Source organism: Erithacus rubecula (genome assembly GCF_903797595.1).
Source record: "Erithacus rubecula genome assembly, chromosome: 2".
NCBI classification, from domain to species: Eukaryota; Metazoa; Chordata; class Aves; order Passeriformes; family Muscicapidae; genus Erithacus; species Erithacus rubecula.
In genome coordinates, this window is record NC_136685.1 from 63,466,868 (window position 1) to 63,482,885 (window position 16,018).

Consider the following 16,018-nt stretch of genomic DNA (forward strand, 5'->3'; position numbering starts at 1 on the left):
TGTATTCAAGGTCTGAGACAAACTATACTGATTTAAATAAAGTTTAGGAAATGGATTCACTGGTATAAGAGTTGCTCCCTAGACTTGGAGAAAATTTTGTCATTGACTGCATTTGTGCTAGAATTTCCTTTCCAAATTTTTGTAGTACCCCTTTTAACTTTGCTTTCTTGTATGGATTTTCTTGGATTGTTGTGGCTTGAATTTGTCTTAGTTTGCTCAAAAAAAATGAAAAAAAAAAAAAAAGTCAGTAATTGAGTCTTAAAATTGTGTAGTGTGCTCACTGTACTTTAGTATAGCTAAATTCTGGTTTATGACACCTAACTAGATATCTTCAAAATCCTTTCTAATCTTGGAAGTTTTAACTGACATTTTTAATTCCCCACTCTTGAAATTACTGACAACCACAACAACATTCTCTACAGAGATCATAAATACAGACCCTACATTTAAAAACATTTTAAAATTAGTCACAGCAATCAGAGAATTGCTGATGAGTATGTTAAAGAAATAAGTTATTGGTGATTTATTTAGCATACAAAAGAAAGTGTGCTTTTAAAACTTAAAGGATGTACAAATCTTGTAACAGTACTTTTAGTTGTGATGTTAAGTATTGAACCATTATTATTTTAATGGAAGAGCGCTATTCAATGTCCACATCTAAAATTGCTCTTAAGTCTGTTCCTAATGGCTTTAGTATAAAGGTCAGCTGAAGTATCCTTAATGTGTTTTAGAAATGAGTCATCAAGTAAGCTTAGCTTTAATGATGTATTGGTTCAAAGGAATACTTTATGGAGTTTTTACAAGTTATCTAAAAGACCAATTGATTTTAGAATTCTGCTGCTTTATAAATTCAGCATGAAGTAAGGACTTTTTCCCTCAGAAAGTATTTTGAAGTATGATTATTTAGAAGAAAATATTGTAACTATTGCTTTCTTACATAGTCATTCTCTTCACTTGTATGTTTTGGTTATATAAATAAATTTTTAAAAGTGATTAATCTATTATGAAAAGAAAAATACATATAAACACTTCTAAGTATACTTTTTGTGCTGAATATCAAATTCTAATCAGATGGTTTTTGATAGTCTTGTCAGGTGGGCTATATTAATTTCATTTGTTATACAAGCTGTTATGTTCCTTTGTGTTCATACTGTTCTTGTTTGTTCGAAAATTATAAGGAGAAAGAAGATCTGACTCAGGTTATTTTTCCATGTTCCACAGGCTGATTCTTCAGAGAAGATGAGGCAATATGGGCTTTCCCATATACATAGCCATCCTGTCCTGATCACTAGAACTAGGTCTTGTCCTCTGGTAGCCCCGCCAGAACCACCCCCACTTCCTCCATGGAAGCTTCTCCGTCAGAAAAAGCAAGTTGTTGTGACATCTGAACCCCAAGGTTTGTCTACTAAAAACTCCAAAATAAAATTTTTATCGCATTTTAATTATTTCAGGACCATACTTATAATATGTTAGCTTAATTTCAATTGAACACGATTTTTATTACTTCTTCTTAGCTGTATCTCCTACATGCTTTGAGAACTGCCTTAATATATGTTGAAAAAAGCACTCTAGTGGAGCAAATTAAGAGGGGATGTTATCAAAGTAACACAGAAGCTCTCTGATGCAGAGCCATGAAACTTTCAGAGCACCTTTTAAAACTTCAAAGTATGTGACTAGTCCTGCTTCATCAACTCATGGTTTTTGAGTAATTTTTTTTCTAGGGTTTGTCTGTACTGCATGATGGAGTTAGGTGCATGATATGAGATTGCCAGTTTCCTAATTTCTTATCCCAGTATACTTAGCTTGAGCATGAAAGTGTTACAGGCTAGCAAAGGCAAAGTGTGCTGCCACAGTTCTTTTCAACTATCCTGGACAACGTTACATATAAGTTAGGCACAATTTAGTACCTTGCAGGCTGAGGATCAGGTGTAAAGCATTTATTTTTTCATGATTTATCACCTAGAGGCACCCCTGAGTTTTCTATTTCATTCCAGTGAATGGGGTGTTACTTGGAAAATTACTTAAGGGTGATTAATCCCTATTGGAAATTATTTCTCAGCATTAACAGTATTAAATTTTTTTATGAATGTATTTATTTTACAAGTTGCTTTTTTCCCAGAACCCGTGGTAGAGAAACCTGAAAAATATGTTGAGATCGCTAGCCTGTTTTTTAAATACAAATTGAATATTATCAAAATACCAACAGACACGTAAGTATATAACATAGTTTCAGCATTAACATTGTGAAAGTGCACTTTGAAAATGCAATGACTTATTTTTACTTGTGTCACAGGGTGAAACTGCTCAGATCATGTCTGAAGCACATCAGGACAAAGCATTCTGTTGTTGTATTGGTGTAATATAATTAATCAGCAAGCAGTAAATTGTATATTTAGGATCAATATTGGAAATACAACAGTTAAATTTGTATACTAGACACTCACAAAATGTTATAGACATCTGAAAACTTCTGATTAGCTACTTCTTGTAGCTAATCCCTAGAAGTTCTAATCAGGCACACCAATGCATGCATATGCAATATGCTCATCCTCCTATTTTTGATGTGCTCACAAGCATCTCCTGTTTTCAGAGTGCAACAAAATTCCTGTTTGGAGATGCAAGTCTCTGGGCTTAGCTGTTTCTCCATACAATCTGCTCGTGTCTGCACTGCTGAGAAAGCTTCCCGGGGGTGGTCATGCCCACAAGGGTCCCCACTTGACAATATGACATTGGAGGATGGGGAGTGCTGTCAGGCAAAGACACTGCCAGATTCTCTACCCAGTGGGCCTAAAGATGCCCAGATTTTGCTAGATTATTTCTGCCAGAAATATGAATATTCTTTGTACTTCAAAATTTTTCTCAAACTACTGATCTTTTTAAATTCTGACACGTAACAAGGAAATAATTGACTAGCTAGTCAGTATTTTCATGGGCATCACAAGGTTGATGTGAAACACTTAATGTTTATAAATAATAGAGGTCGTTCTCTCTTCATGAGAGTTGTTACAACAAGCCTGAGAGTGCAGGTGAAGAAGCTATGGTCAAAAAACAGCTTTGTAAAAATGTCTTGTGTTAAAGACTGTTTGGAAGTCTTTATATAGGGTGTCTTAGAGAATTTTCACAAATTGTTGTATGTATAACTTCTAGTCAGTATTCTGTGGTCAGCATATTACTTGCTTCCTGACAAGAAAAGAAAGATTACCATCAAGTGTATCAGAGCTGTGTTTTTTTTCCCTAGAACACACACCATAATGTACTTCTGTCAGGCTTCAGTTTATGATATGAACATTTAGACAAGTTCTAGAATTATTAATTCTGTCTCTCTTATTCTGACTGAGCTTCTGTCATGAAGCATTGAATGTACCTTATCCTCAGTGTACTCCAAAAGATTTATGTCATTTTGGAGGATATGTTTTGCTTGAGATTGAGTCCAACAACAGGTTGTAAATTGTTGATCTGTGTATTTTCTTAGGGTGTGTACACCTTTTGTTGAGCACATGTCAAAATAGACTAACTAAATTACATATGTGGCAGGTTCTGCATTTTGATCATCATAATAAACCAGTTAGATATTTTTAGGTTTTTTTTAACAGCAGCATTTGTCCATGGAAGGCCTGACCTTAGAATGTTCTGGGAATGTAATTATTCTGACACAGCTGCATTTTGATACCTAGAAGTACTTAAATTACTGCTTGTTTTCAAACAGTAGGAGTAGAAATACATTATAATGCTCTAGGCAATTAACAGGCTATCAAAGCTATGAGAGATTCATAAGGAAGATGTTGAAGTATTTAAATTTTAACAGATTTTATATTGCTTTTTCATATTTGATAGATTGCTTTATGGTCAACTTACCCCGTTTGGGGAAGGATAGTTTATTTAATGTTCTAAGTTTCCATGCAAATTAGCTAATTTAATCTTTGTGATTTAATTAACAGGTAGTAGCCAAAATATATAGCAGGTATTAACATTTCATTAAAGTAATATAGCTGTGTAAATAAGATAAGGGACTTAGATACACAGCTGGGACTGAAGGTTTTTAATCTCTTCCTTTTCTTCTAATAAATTATTTTGAAACACTAAAAGACAAGATAATTGTGACTGTTACTGCAAAAGATCTTGATCTTTCATTAGTTCAGCCCTTAAAAAGGGGACTAGATAACACATGTATAGTTTTTGATTTGCTCTTTATTGCTATAATAGCACAATAACACACTTAAGTCTAATTAGCATGTATGCAAAATGGTTTTGGTCTTGTTCTTCTACTCCTTACTTAACAAGCAAAGAGTTACTTATATTTGCTTCAGTTTTTACTCCTGCCTCCAGTGAAGTCAGCAACAGAGCTTTCTTTTGCTAGTACCAGAATAGGCCTGCACAGGTTTCCTTGGTTATCCTGTGTTTTAGCAGTCCGGTAGCTATGGAGACTCATTTTGATGGAAAAGAAAAAAAAATATTCTGACACAAAATATTTTACTTTTTTTACCCTATCTCCATTCAAGTAGTATTTTTTTCTTGTATAAGTGCCATGGTAATTTTTTCACTTCAGATATTATTATCTAATCTTCAGCTGGCTTGGGTTTTAATTTTTTTTTTGAGGGTTAGTTAAGAGGTCTTTCTCTCATAAGTTTGTGTGTAGTGCCAAGCCAGTAATGACAAGAAACATATGAAGATATGGATTCTGTGCTGCCCTAGGAATTTTTCAAAATAAAGGAGACACAATTATTTTGATGAAATTCTTTTAAGAATAGTTATGAAGACTGTAAATTGAAAGAAAAATTAAAACGTTTGCATTCTCTTTTATTATTTAGCCACTTTCCCCAGTCTGCCCTCAAAAAAGGATTTCGTTCTATAACCCGTCTCACTTCTGTTACTGAAACAGATGAAAGTGACAGTAATGGGGATATGAATCAAAATAGGAGACACTCAAATGCAGATTATTCTCAGGTAAATAATATTCCTGGTTTTTTTAATTTGACCTAGTTTTATATTGCAAAGGATAGTTAAAGACAAAATAGAAACTATTTAATACTGAAATATGTTTTCAAAGACATTTCAGAAAGCTTTTCCCCTTGATATTTAAGCAACTTCCCTTCTCTTTCCACTTTATAGTTATATTTATGTGTATTGTATGGGAAATATTTCTTAATACCTCTTCCTTTAGCTTTCTTTATTTTTTTTTTTGTTTTCCCCCAGAATGTAAAAGTTATATTGCCAGCACTGTCTTGGTTTTGCTCTTTAAAATCGTTGATGGGAGTATCTTAAGAAGATAGTCTGCAGTGTTTAAAATAAATGTTAGTTTATATGATGATTAGTTTATTTTGGCTACAGTGCAAGATGTACCTAGGCATGTGACTAGAAGAATGTAAACTTTATTAAAACGCCTTAAAATGACATCCTCATTTAGGACTTAATGGAAAGACTTCTGGCTAGATCTGGAAAAAGAGGAAAGACTTCACTGCTCAGTTGGCCTTCTCTTAAATTTCAGAAGCTCTGTGCTCTAAAGGAATCCTCAGCTATGGTTTAGACCCTCAGACATTCTGTGCAACTCTGTGAGGGAATGACATTCCTCCAAACAGGTCCAGTAGATGCAGCACTGACTACAGGCTTGCTCAAACCACCCAAGCCAATGCTGGTTACTAGGTAGAAGTCACCACTGTAATTTTCCAAGATAGATAAAATGAATCTTACCTAAGTTTAACTAACATTACTAGGATGACTTTGGGAAGCTGTTATTACAAATTTTTGTAATATTTTTTTCTTGTTTCTATTTTTTTATATGCTACCAAAGTCTGCTTTTAGATAAATCTTTAACAAAGTGCATGTTCTAATATTTAAATCTTACATGCTTAACAGAGCAAAAATGATACTTTCAAAGAGTTTCTGAACAATATATTTCATGAAAAAATATTTCATATAGGGAAATAATTGGCAACATAGAGAAATAAAGACTTAAATACTCAAAAACAAACAAACAGAACTCCACTGAAGTTATTTCATTTGCTCAACACCTACAAAGAAACTCAATGTGGCAGTGCCAACATCTCTTCAATTTCATTCTTACTGCAGTAAACATTATTCAGAAGACCATTTGATAGCATTTCTCTTTTGGCTTTAAATTTTTAAATGAATGGGAAGTAATTTTCTATGTAACTTTTGGGAGTGTCTATTTATATTTTCTCTGTAGAGTATACTCATACTGTTTTTATATTTCATATCTATATGTATACTGTGTGTTTAAATAATGTACATGTGTGTGTATCATTAGTGGATTTAATGTTTTTAAATTAAGGCAGTTCTCCAGTGAAGAAGAATACTTTATAACAGAATATATCTATGACCTGTGATTCTGTGATGTATTTATTCAGTATTTTGTGTACATTTTATAAATAATAGCCTAATTAGTAATTCAATAGCACTTTACCTTTAAAAGTATTTTTAATAATGGCATCATACAAAAATCATTACAAAAAGCATCAGGGTAAAAAGGAGCTGGAAGTATGTCTTGGTTTGGGACAAACTTGGAAGGAAATTTCTGAATGAGGTCTTTCTAGAAAGCAAATTCAAGCAGCCCCTCCTCACCAGTTCAGGAAAGATTTCCTTGGAAAAATGTAGAAAAGACTGTTTATTTAACAAACAAAATAATCACAAACATGAAAAAATTAATAATATTAAAAAATCTCTTGCAATTCTGATGAGATGGCAAATTCAGAAAGTCCTTTTCATGGAGTGTAGCTTGTCCCAGTCTGCCATCAATCCCTCTGTGCTGAAAAATGCCATCCCCCAAGGCTTGATGGGCCACAAGTCTGAGCTTCCACGTTTTTTCTAAATTTTCAGTCCAAAACAAGTTTGAGCAGTTAAAAAAAACCCCAAAACAAACAAGTACAGTCCAAACAATTTCTCTGCTTCAGCTAGTTTAGAAAAAAAAAAATCTGAGCCAAAAGAAAGCTTTCTTGCTGTCTGTGCTGCAAACAGCATTCAGCGAAAGAAAGAATGCAAAAGAAAAAGTGCAATTTCTGCAAACAAATTACTCACTTCCTCTCCCCCTCTTCACTCTCAAAATCAATCTTAAAAGAGCAAAACTTAATATCCAACATAAACAGAACAGATGGTTGGAAATACAAGCATCATAAAATAACCCTAAAGTAGCATCTTATAGCATATAATAATTATTGTTTTCATTACTTCAGTCTCTAGGTGTACAAATTCAGATTTGGATGGCTGCAGGTTAATAGAATTTTATGTGCTGGAAGTATCAAAGGAGTGTGAAACATCCCTTAGATTTTTCTCCCCTAATCCAAGAGTGGGTTAGAAGGCTGATCTATCCACAGTAGGGCATGCAGTCAAGGGGAGACAAGGGGGAGTATGAAAATACACAAGAGAGACACTGATAAAACTGGAATGGTTGGAAAAAGACATGAATGTGATGTAGGCTGAGGGCAATCTGATTCAAACATGAAATGTAGGAAGCTATGAGCAGCGAATGACTTGTACATGAACTTTACTTTTGGCTCAATTTAAACCTCAGCTGAGAAATGCTATGCCTGTTAATAACTGAAGTATGCAAGTAGAACTTCATTTTTACAGATTGGAAAAGAAAATGCCTTTTAAATTGGAAAACAATCTTCTTTTTTCACATATTAAATCTTTTCATCAACAAAATTATGTGGATACCTCTTGCAAATTCATAAAAGAGGAGCTTGTTTTCTGTAGTTTTAAAACTTGACGTAATGGCATGTGCTTTTTAAAAAAAAAAGCCAGTTAGTGATTATAAAAGCAAACACTGAAAGAGGAACTTTGATATCCTAAATTCACTATATTATTGCTAATTTTTAGAATTTTGTATTGTGATATATTGAATGTGATTAACTTTTTCTCCATTTTAAACTTTGTGATTACTAGTCAGGAGACATCTGCTTTAAAACATTTGATACAGATTTATTAAATCTTTGGGATACAGCAGTTTTGTGCTTTAAGCTGACTGAAATTCAGTCAGCTGCTGTGCCAGATGCTCGACAAATTTAAATTGGCATATTTCAATTCACTCTAATGTAAACTGCATGAAGTAATATTACTGAATATCTGATTCGCTGTTCCTAAGGTCTGTTGTCACAGAAACAGAGACTAGTGATACATGAAAGACAAAATTCTAGAAGCTGGTTGTACCTTCTTTGAAAAATATGAAATTGAAAGACATGCCATTATCATGTCCTCAAAGTATTCATGCCAAAAAATAGAAATGCTTCATTGTTGAATTTTTCAAACTTTTTTTTTTTTTTGCTCTGGCTTTCCCATTCACTGATTTTATGATCCTGGAAACACTTGTATTTGCATTAGGATAAATTATTTCCAAATATCTAATTTTGGTAGTTTAATTGATGTTGAATCACTGTTCTTAAGAAAATGAATTTTATTATTTTTTTTGTTTTAAAACTGCATAACATAGGGCCAAATCCTTAAATGGAGAGGCTCTCTTTTACTCTTCTTCAATAGAAGTTAAGTAATTTTTAAGTGTAGGACACATTGAAATATATGTGAAAATATTTTGTGACCAGGAGAAAACCAAAACCATCATCATATGTAAATTGCACAGTCTTGCAGATTTATGCAACAGTAATTTTGTCAAACACTTGTGAGAAAAAGATTATCCTGGAGCAGTGTTTCCTTGTAGATCTGCCATTCAAAAGCCTGCTTGAATATTCTTCATCGGGATGAATTTTTTGAAAGAAGTTATCTCCAGTTCCATTGAGAATGAAGCTCTGTGTTTTTGAGGAAATGCAAAACAAGAAAATCAGAATATGTTTACTATCAGTATGTGCAATGGCTAATAGATATTTTAATATACTGACTTGATTGCTTTGTTCATAAATCTTAAGGCAAACACTCCTGTTTCTCCTTGTGACTTCTTCAATGTCAAGGTCCCTGGCAATGCTAATTTCTAGAGCAAAAAGGGTTGGAGTGTCCACTCTTTCCCAGTGACACAATTAGAAAAACACTTGTTCTTTAATGTTCATGTTTCTTACTTCAGTTTGTCCATTATATTTAAAGTCAATCTTATATTCTCGTATGCAATTATACCAGTTTATTTAGTTTTCATGCTCTGTTGTGTGCCCTTTTCATATTCCTCCTAAACATTACCAACTTTTGTGCCATAATAAGCTTTTTCTTCTTTGCACTCCAATCCTTGTGTTGTGTTTCATAAATACACTGAATTGGTATTGAGTCACCAGGAGAGCTAGGTAGGAAATAATTTTTTAAAAAGTATTTTCTTTATAAATTTTATCATTTTGAAAATTACTTCACCCTGCATAAAATGGAAATTCCCTGCTTATTATTTTCAGGGGAAAATTACACATGACATATGAGGCACATGAATTAAAAGAGGGACTTAAGAAGAGGCATTTAGACATTTGTGGTGTAGAGACACTTTGGGCCCACAATTATCTACTTGCACAGACATCTTGGGCAGCTTCAACATCAGAGATAAAATAGATGCCAGATTGGTAATCTGGTATTTTGAAGCTATTTCTATTTCTCAGTTTGCACACAGCTTTACAGATGTTTGTTCTTTTGTAGCATTACTTTTTTTTTCAAAACTCACCTCTGTTACTCTCATGTCACAGCTAAAATGAGAACTGATATTCTATTTAATGAACACAGTGACTGAGGAATAATGAAAAGACTGTCCAAATGGCTGTAGATCCAAAACTCTTTGATGATATGACTCTCGGGTCAACATCGAACTTTGAAATTTAATACAGGTTTAGATCTTAAGAAATATTTTGGTCATCTTTGTCATTTTGAGAGAACTGTAATAGATTTTTTTTTAACTTAAAATAGAGTACCTGGAACTTTATTCCTTCGCCTGCAGTTATACTCAGAGCACTTATTTTTTGAAGAAGTCTTCTGTTTTAAGAAGGTGTGTTAAGTTTTGCCATGCATCATTTCTACAATAGAAAAGGCCACTGTTTTTATAATAATATCAGATAAATTTTAAATCTTATTGTTTGGTAGATTCGAATAAAATAAAAATATAGCTCATGTTAGGAGGCTAAAAAATATGTATGAATCCTTGAATGGAACAAGACAGCTATACATTTATGAATTACTGTTTTTACAAATATCCATTAATGATTTTTAAACATGAGAGAGGATAAATTTGATTTTAAAGTTATCTACAGAATTTTCATTCAGATTTGCCATTCATTGAAGGAGGAACAATAAGTATTTTTCCCAGAATCTGTGTGCATCATTCCATGTTCACAGCTGAATCTAAACTATTTTCCAATTTATTTCTTTGTAAGATACTGTGGCAGCAGGGCTGACTTTTTAGGCAATGTTTGTTTATTAAGGAGGAAAAATGCCTTTATTTTCTATTTCTGTGCCTATGTCTTCGGCATGGTACATGAGGTAGTAGTATAAAAGTATGAGAACTTTCCTGACACTGGAGTTGTTCTCAAAGTCAGTGAAGATTAGGTAGATGAACACATTCACCACTGAGAGAGCAGACAGCTTTTGACTGTGTTATGTTTGTCCTCCAAAAACTGAGTAAATGAGCCTATGCGAGTCTACACAACTGTGGTTAGATTGGTTTCACAGCTCAGACTGCATGAAGTTCCTAAGCATCCAGATTTTTCAGGGCACGTTCTCCTTCTTTACTGACAATCCTGTTGATGCAGTTGTTGAGGATTTTCTGTATCTCTCCAGGCTTTCCTGCTGCCAACTGTTAGTACTGACAGAGTACCTCTGTATTAAGCTACCCCATGTCTGTGCTGGAAGCATGGATCATGTGTACTCCCCATGAGCAGTATATTGGGCAGAAAGTGTTTGTTGTATGGGCTTGTTGTATAGGTGTTGTTGCAGACTCCAAGGCTTATACAGTAGATCTCATACTTTTTTATAGTTTGGAAATGCCCAGGATTTCTGAGAACAAACTTGATAAATTGTACAGCTGACATGTATCTGTTTGGTAAATCCTGTGACTCCTACAAAGAGTTTGACAATATTGGAATCTTGAAAGTTGTAGGCTCACATGGAGAGATATGACAGCTCTGTGCATGTGTACCTCTGAAGTCACAGTTTAAAGGGAAGAGATAGTCCATGTGATTTTTTCAGACTCATATGTTGAGAGCTGGCAATGTGACATGAAAAGTGATCACAGTTTAACTGTTCTGAGCAGAATTCTGGAAATAAGAGCTGAAATACATAAATATTTGCAAGACCTTTTCAGGTCATGGAAAAACAAAAAATTAATCTGTAAAATAACTCTAAAATGCAATATATTTTAGTTACTGAGTTCTTAACCCAAATGCAACAATTTCAGCAGTGTCCTAATTTTTCTCTTAATTGTTCTTAATATTAGATCTATCCCCAGCTTTGACTCCTGAATATTTAAAGAAAAAAATGAAAACATAAGAGACTTAGAATAGAATTTCAGATTTGTGCTGTGCAAAAATAGGACTTTGAAACTCCCATAATAAACAATATTACAGTAAAATTAAATGTATTAAATTATTTGCTACTTTCAGTTTTGGGATAGAGACTCTTAAGTCTGTAATTTATTTGCTCAGCTCTTTCCTTTGTTAATTCATGGAATATCAAACACCTAAAATTTTGCCAGAGGTGAGATTCCTGAGCCTGTTCCCATGTCCTGAGCCCATAGCAATGTAAAATGTTGCATGAAGACTTCTACTGGAGCTAGAAATTAAAGTAGGAAGCCATAAGGTTTTCCTCTACGGAAGCATTCACAGGTCCCTTCACCCAGTGTATGCAGGGTAGTCTGTAATAGCAGGATTGAGCCAGACCTTAATTTCCAGCACGATGACCTTGTGCAAGATTTAGGTACAGTTGTGACCTGCCATCCAGTCTAACTCAGACTGTCTAAATTATGTCAGTCTGCCCCTCAGAATTTGTTTATTGTACTGAAAACACATAAAAGCTACAAGTCAGCACAGCTCCCACAGCTCCTCTTTGAAATGCAGAACAGAAGGTCACTGTGTGTGTCCAGCTGCTAGCTACCTGATTCAGCATCAGCACCTGTGACATGTGTAAAGTATATGAGAGTATATATGAGTAGTTTGGGTGGTGGGAAGGGTGACAAATCTAGGTAAAGGAAGACCTGGGGTGAAAGGAAGCTTGCAAATTTGTTTCCAATAGCCTTTTTAAGGCTTTCATATTTGTCTTTGCAAGGGCAAAGCTAGTCCAGCTAAGCCATTAATATTAACATATTCAAATAGGAAGTAAACTGGAAACTGTAACCCCTCTTTCTCCTGCCCAACCTCAGAGAAAGAAAAAAAAGCAAAAACAAAAAAGGAGGTTGAAGTGACTCTTTCAGTGTATGTTATAAGGAAGGATGACTACGCACACATTTTTAAATAAAAGATTTTAATCTCTCAAAGACAAGGACCCTGTCTTTGTGAATTTAATGAGTGGACTTTTTGATAGGCTGACTAATTCATTTGAACTTCAAGTGTAAGCAGCTGTATTGCATTGATATTAGTTCAGCAATTCTAGCTTGGAGCTGGTGTTAACCAGGATACAGTTTTTGCTAGAAACATTAAAAAAGAGGCTACTTTTTATTTATACAGTGATAGAAAACAAAAGATACTAATATAATCAAGGATGCTGTTGCTAATGACAGTTGTGCACTGTCACTTGTACAGCAAGAAACGCTTGTTGGAAGAGGAGTCCTCTATATACTTTTCAAGAATGCAATAGAAAAAAATGAGATTGGTTGTAAAATAGGAATATTGGTTCTTAGAATAAAATTTACTTTATTGTCAAAAAACAATACTATTAGAGAGCACTGTTTTAATAGTGAAATGGTAGGTATACGAAACAGCTTTTATCTCACGTTGCAGATGACACGTACTTCTCTAGAAAAACATCAATGTGTCTGTTGGTGATATGTATGTAGGTATTAGAATGAAATTTACTACTTTTATTTTTCATTTAAAAACCCAGCTCAAACCCATGATGATAGCATACCAGCTTGTTTCTCTGTCTCTGGAAGAACTGCCTCATAATCACATATTTTCTCTAATAAAATAATGCAAGATTATAATCACCATCATTACATTTTCTTGTTTTGTTTTTCACTGTATAGGAGACCACTTCCATGTTGCAACAAAATGCAGGTAAGTGGATGTATAATGTTTATAGTCAGTGTGTTGCTATTCCCATATTGTTTGACATCGGTGTTAATCCTCATATATGAGCAGTCTTGCTTATTTTGGGTGTTTGTTTAACAGGAAAAGATTTCAAAGAACTGGTAATAGCATGTATAATTATATAGAGTAAAATCTTCAGTTTGGTGTTCAAAAGATTCAAAGACTTCTCATAGGTGTTTGTTCTCTCCAGGAAAATGCAGTGGATTTTGTACCCAGAGCTCTTTTTTAAGAAGTGTAAATTACAGTTTTGTGGGTTTTTTCTGAAAAATGGCAAAAAAAAAAAAAAAAAGAAAACACACAAAAAAGAAACTGCTTTCATTTTAATTCTCGTTCCTTTGAAATGTGTTTTACATCACTTTTTAAAGAGTATTCAATTTTTTTTTCAAAATGAATACCTCATTTTTAAAATTACCTTGAAAGGATTTGATCAGAAAAATAAAAGGCTCTTAAAAATAAGAGCACTAAGGTTGTTTTACTGGAAGCCTAACATCCATGTTAACTTATATTGAAGAGAAAGTCTTGATTTTTCAGCTTTCAGGTAGCTTTTCCAGAGTTGAGGAAAGGAAAAAGGCCTTTGGTACCTTTCCTTATATTGCATTTCTTTCAGTTCTTGAAAAATGGTTGCAAACTAATATAGAGCCACACATTAGCTCTGTATTGGGATAATGAAATATTACAAAGTACATTTAAATATAAATTATGTATGTTTCTAATAGCTTTCTCATTTGTTATGCCTTATTTTGAGTATTGCCTTATCTTTTTCCCCAGCAAGCATCCTGAATTAATAGTGTTCAGTTCTTCTATTCTCAGTTGTTGAGCTATTCTTGAAACTTCTCTTTGGTCCAGATCAAACATTCTCAGTAACGTTATTTAAATACATTTTCAGTAATTTATACAAATCTTGGAGAATACATGCAAAAAAGTTGTATTACAACACAAAAACTTACTGAGTGATTGCAAAATCTATCTATATATGTTAATGTTTTGGTATGACTGACCTTAATTGTAATTTTCCTACAAAAAAATTCATGTAATTTACTTCAAATGTTTTTCTGTTAAGAAGCAGTTACACTGGTCTGTGTGAGTAGCATCATAGGGGGTTTTAAGTACCAGAGGCAAGGCTAGGTTTTTGTGTCCTCCAAATTTCTCTGTATTTTTTTCTGTGGGTTGTAAAATGCTGCCTCATTGGCCTTCCACTGAATAGGAGCTTTGGACAAGGGGTTGTATTTTTCTTTATATAGATGAATTTTGCAGAAATCACAAATATGTGTACCTAAAAAGCTGATATTGAAGATTCTAGGGCACAATTCAATATGTGGTAGTTTATTGAGGCAGAGTACTTAAGCAGTTGCAGATAGAAACCTTAAATTTCCATATGGAGTTGCTTCAGACACCATTAGAGCTCTTTAGGTTAGTGGGATAGCTTTTAGTTTTAAACTGTATGCATGATAACTGATGTATGGATAATATCCTTGTAATTTACTTGCATATTGTCACTATATTGTCTTTGTGTATCTTTCATCTTTGCAGAAGAACATGACAATATCAGTTTAGATGCAAAACAAATGTCAGAAATAGCTGATACTGATATGAAGAGCCAGACAGGGGCTAAATCAAAGGATGAAACAGCATCAGAAGATATTTCAGTTTCCAAGGAAACCTGGATTACCTTTGAAGACTTCTGTGTTTGTTTCCAGTAAGAAATAGAGGGTTTGAGTTTTATTCCATACAATATACTGTATAAAAATGGTAAAATTCAAAACATGGCTATAAAAAAATTGTATCTTCTTAACAGACCTTCTTTGTATAGCTACCCTGCCTTTCAGGGTGGCTTCAAGGGCTGCTGTTCAGACTAGACATACTGTCCCTGTTGGCACAGTGGGTCTGAATCTGCAGCCCTCCTCTGTGACTTAGGTGTGTCCTCCAGAATACAGTGGAGAACACTACCACCAGCTCCATAAAGCAACTGTGAGACTGCAGCTGAGGTGGAAGACTGTAGGTCATGGAGTGTTGTGGCCATTAGGTGCTTTTATGACCCATGAGACACTGGGCAGACACAGTCTGCATCAAGACAATACAATTCTAAAGAAAAAAAAAAGTTGTTGAAATCTGTTGCCATCAGCATAGCTTTGCTTGGTCAACTATATATTTTGTCTCACTCCCTTTTCAATGTAATTCCAAGGCATTTATGCCTCTTAAAAGATAAAAATAACCAAAAAAGCTAGGGTACTTGTTGCATCATATCTTCAGCTTCTCTTTTTCAGATTTAAGGAGCCTGGTACAATATATATCCTTTAGAGAATCTAAGATTTCTGAGGGAAGTAATTTTATCAGAGAAAATTCACCTAGTTATTTTCTTGTTTGAATGTGTAACTGAGATTTCTTTGTGAAGCTTCTATTTTCATAAAAAAGTGTTTAAACCCTACTCACTCTCTAAAGGAGAATGTATTACTTTTATACCAGCCACCAGTACAGGAACTTAAAGAATAAAAAGTCGTAGATCATTTTAGGCCTTGTTAAAATTTCTGTGCTACTTTTAGGTAGTCCTAAGTCCAGGAAGATGGGACATTCAAGCAAAAGCATCAAAAGCAATTTAATTTCCTTTAAAAGTCTTGCTCACATACAGAGAATGTGAAATATGAACTTTCTACCTTATTATCCAAATGTTAAAGTACTGCTGACCTTTTGTAGACCAATATTAATATTAATTAAGGAAGAATGCATTTGTCAGTTTCTTGTCTCTAAATGAGTGAGTTCATTTTCACAGTCAGCTGATAAAGTAGCTGTTAACAGAGCATCTTGAATGACCTTTGAAGAATTTATCCCTCAGAAGAAATTAGGCACCTAAGATT

The 16,018-nt window shown here is 33.9% G+C and overlaps 1 protein-coding gene across 1 annotated transcript in view; it reads left to right on the top strand.

Annotated features, from left to right (window-relative positions):
• Nucleotides 1-16,018, top strand: part of ADGB (androglobin) — a 99,557-nt gene that overhangs the window by 38,254 nt on the left and 45,285 nt on the right. Inside the window, exons 11-15 of the mRNA XM_079299078.1 lie at nucleotides 1,222-1,396; nucleotides 2,120-2,210; nucleotides 4,809-4,944; nucleotides 13,103-13,133; nucleotides 14,697-14,862. Coding sequence (XP_079155204.1) covers nucleotides 1,222-1,396; nucleotides 2,120-2,210; nucleotides 4,809-4,944; nucleotides 13,103-13,133; nucleotides 14,697-14,862 — 599 coding nt within the window. The remainder of the gene's footprint in view (nucleotides 1-1,221; nucleotides 1,397-2,119; nucleotides 2,211-4,808; nucleotides 4,945-13,102; nucleotides 13,134-14,696; nucleotides 14,863-16,018) is intronic.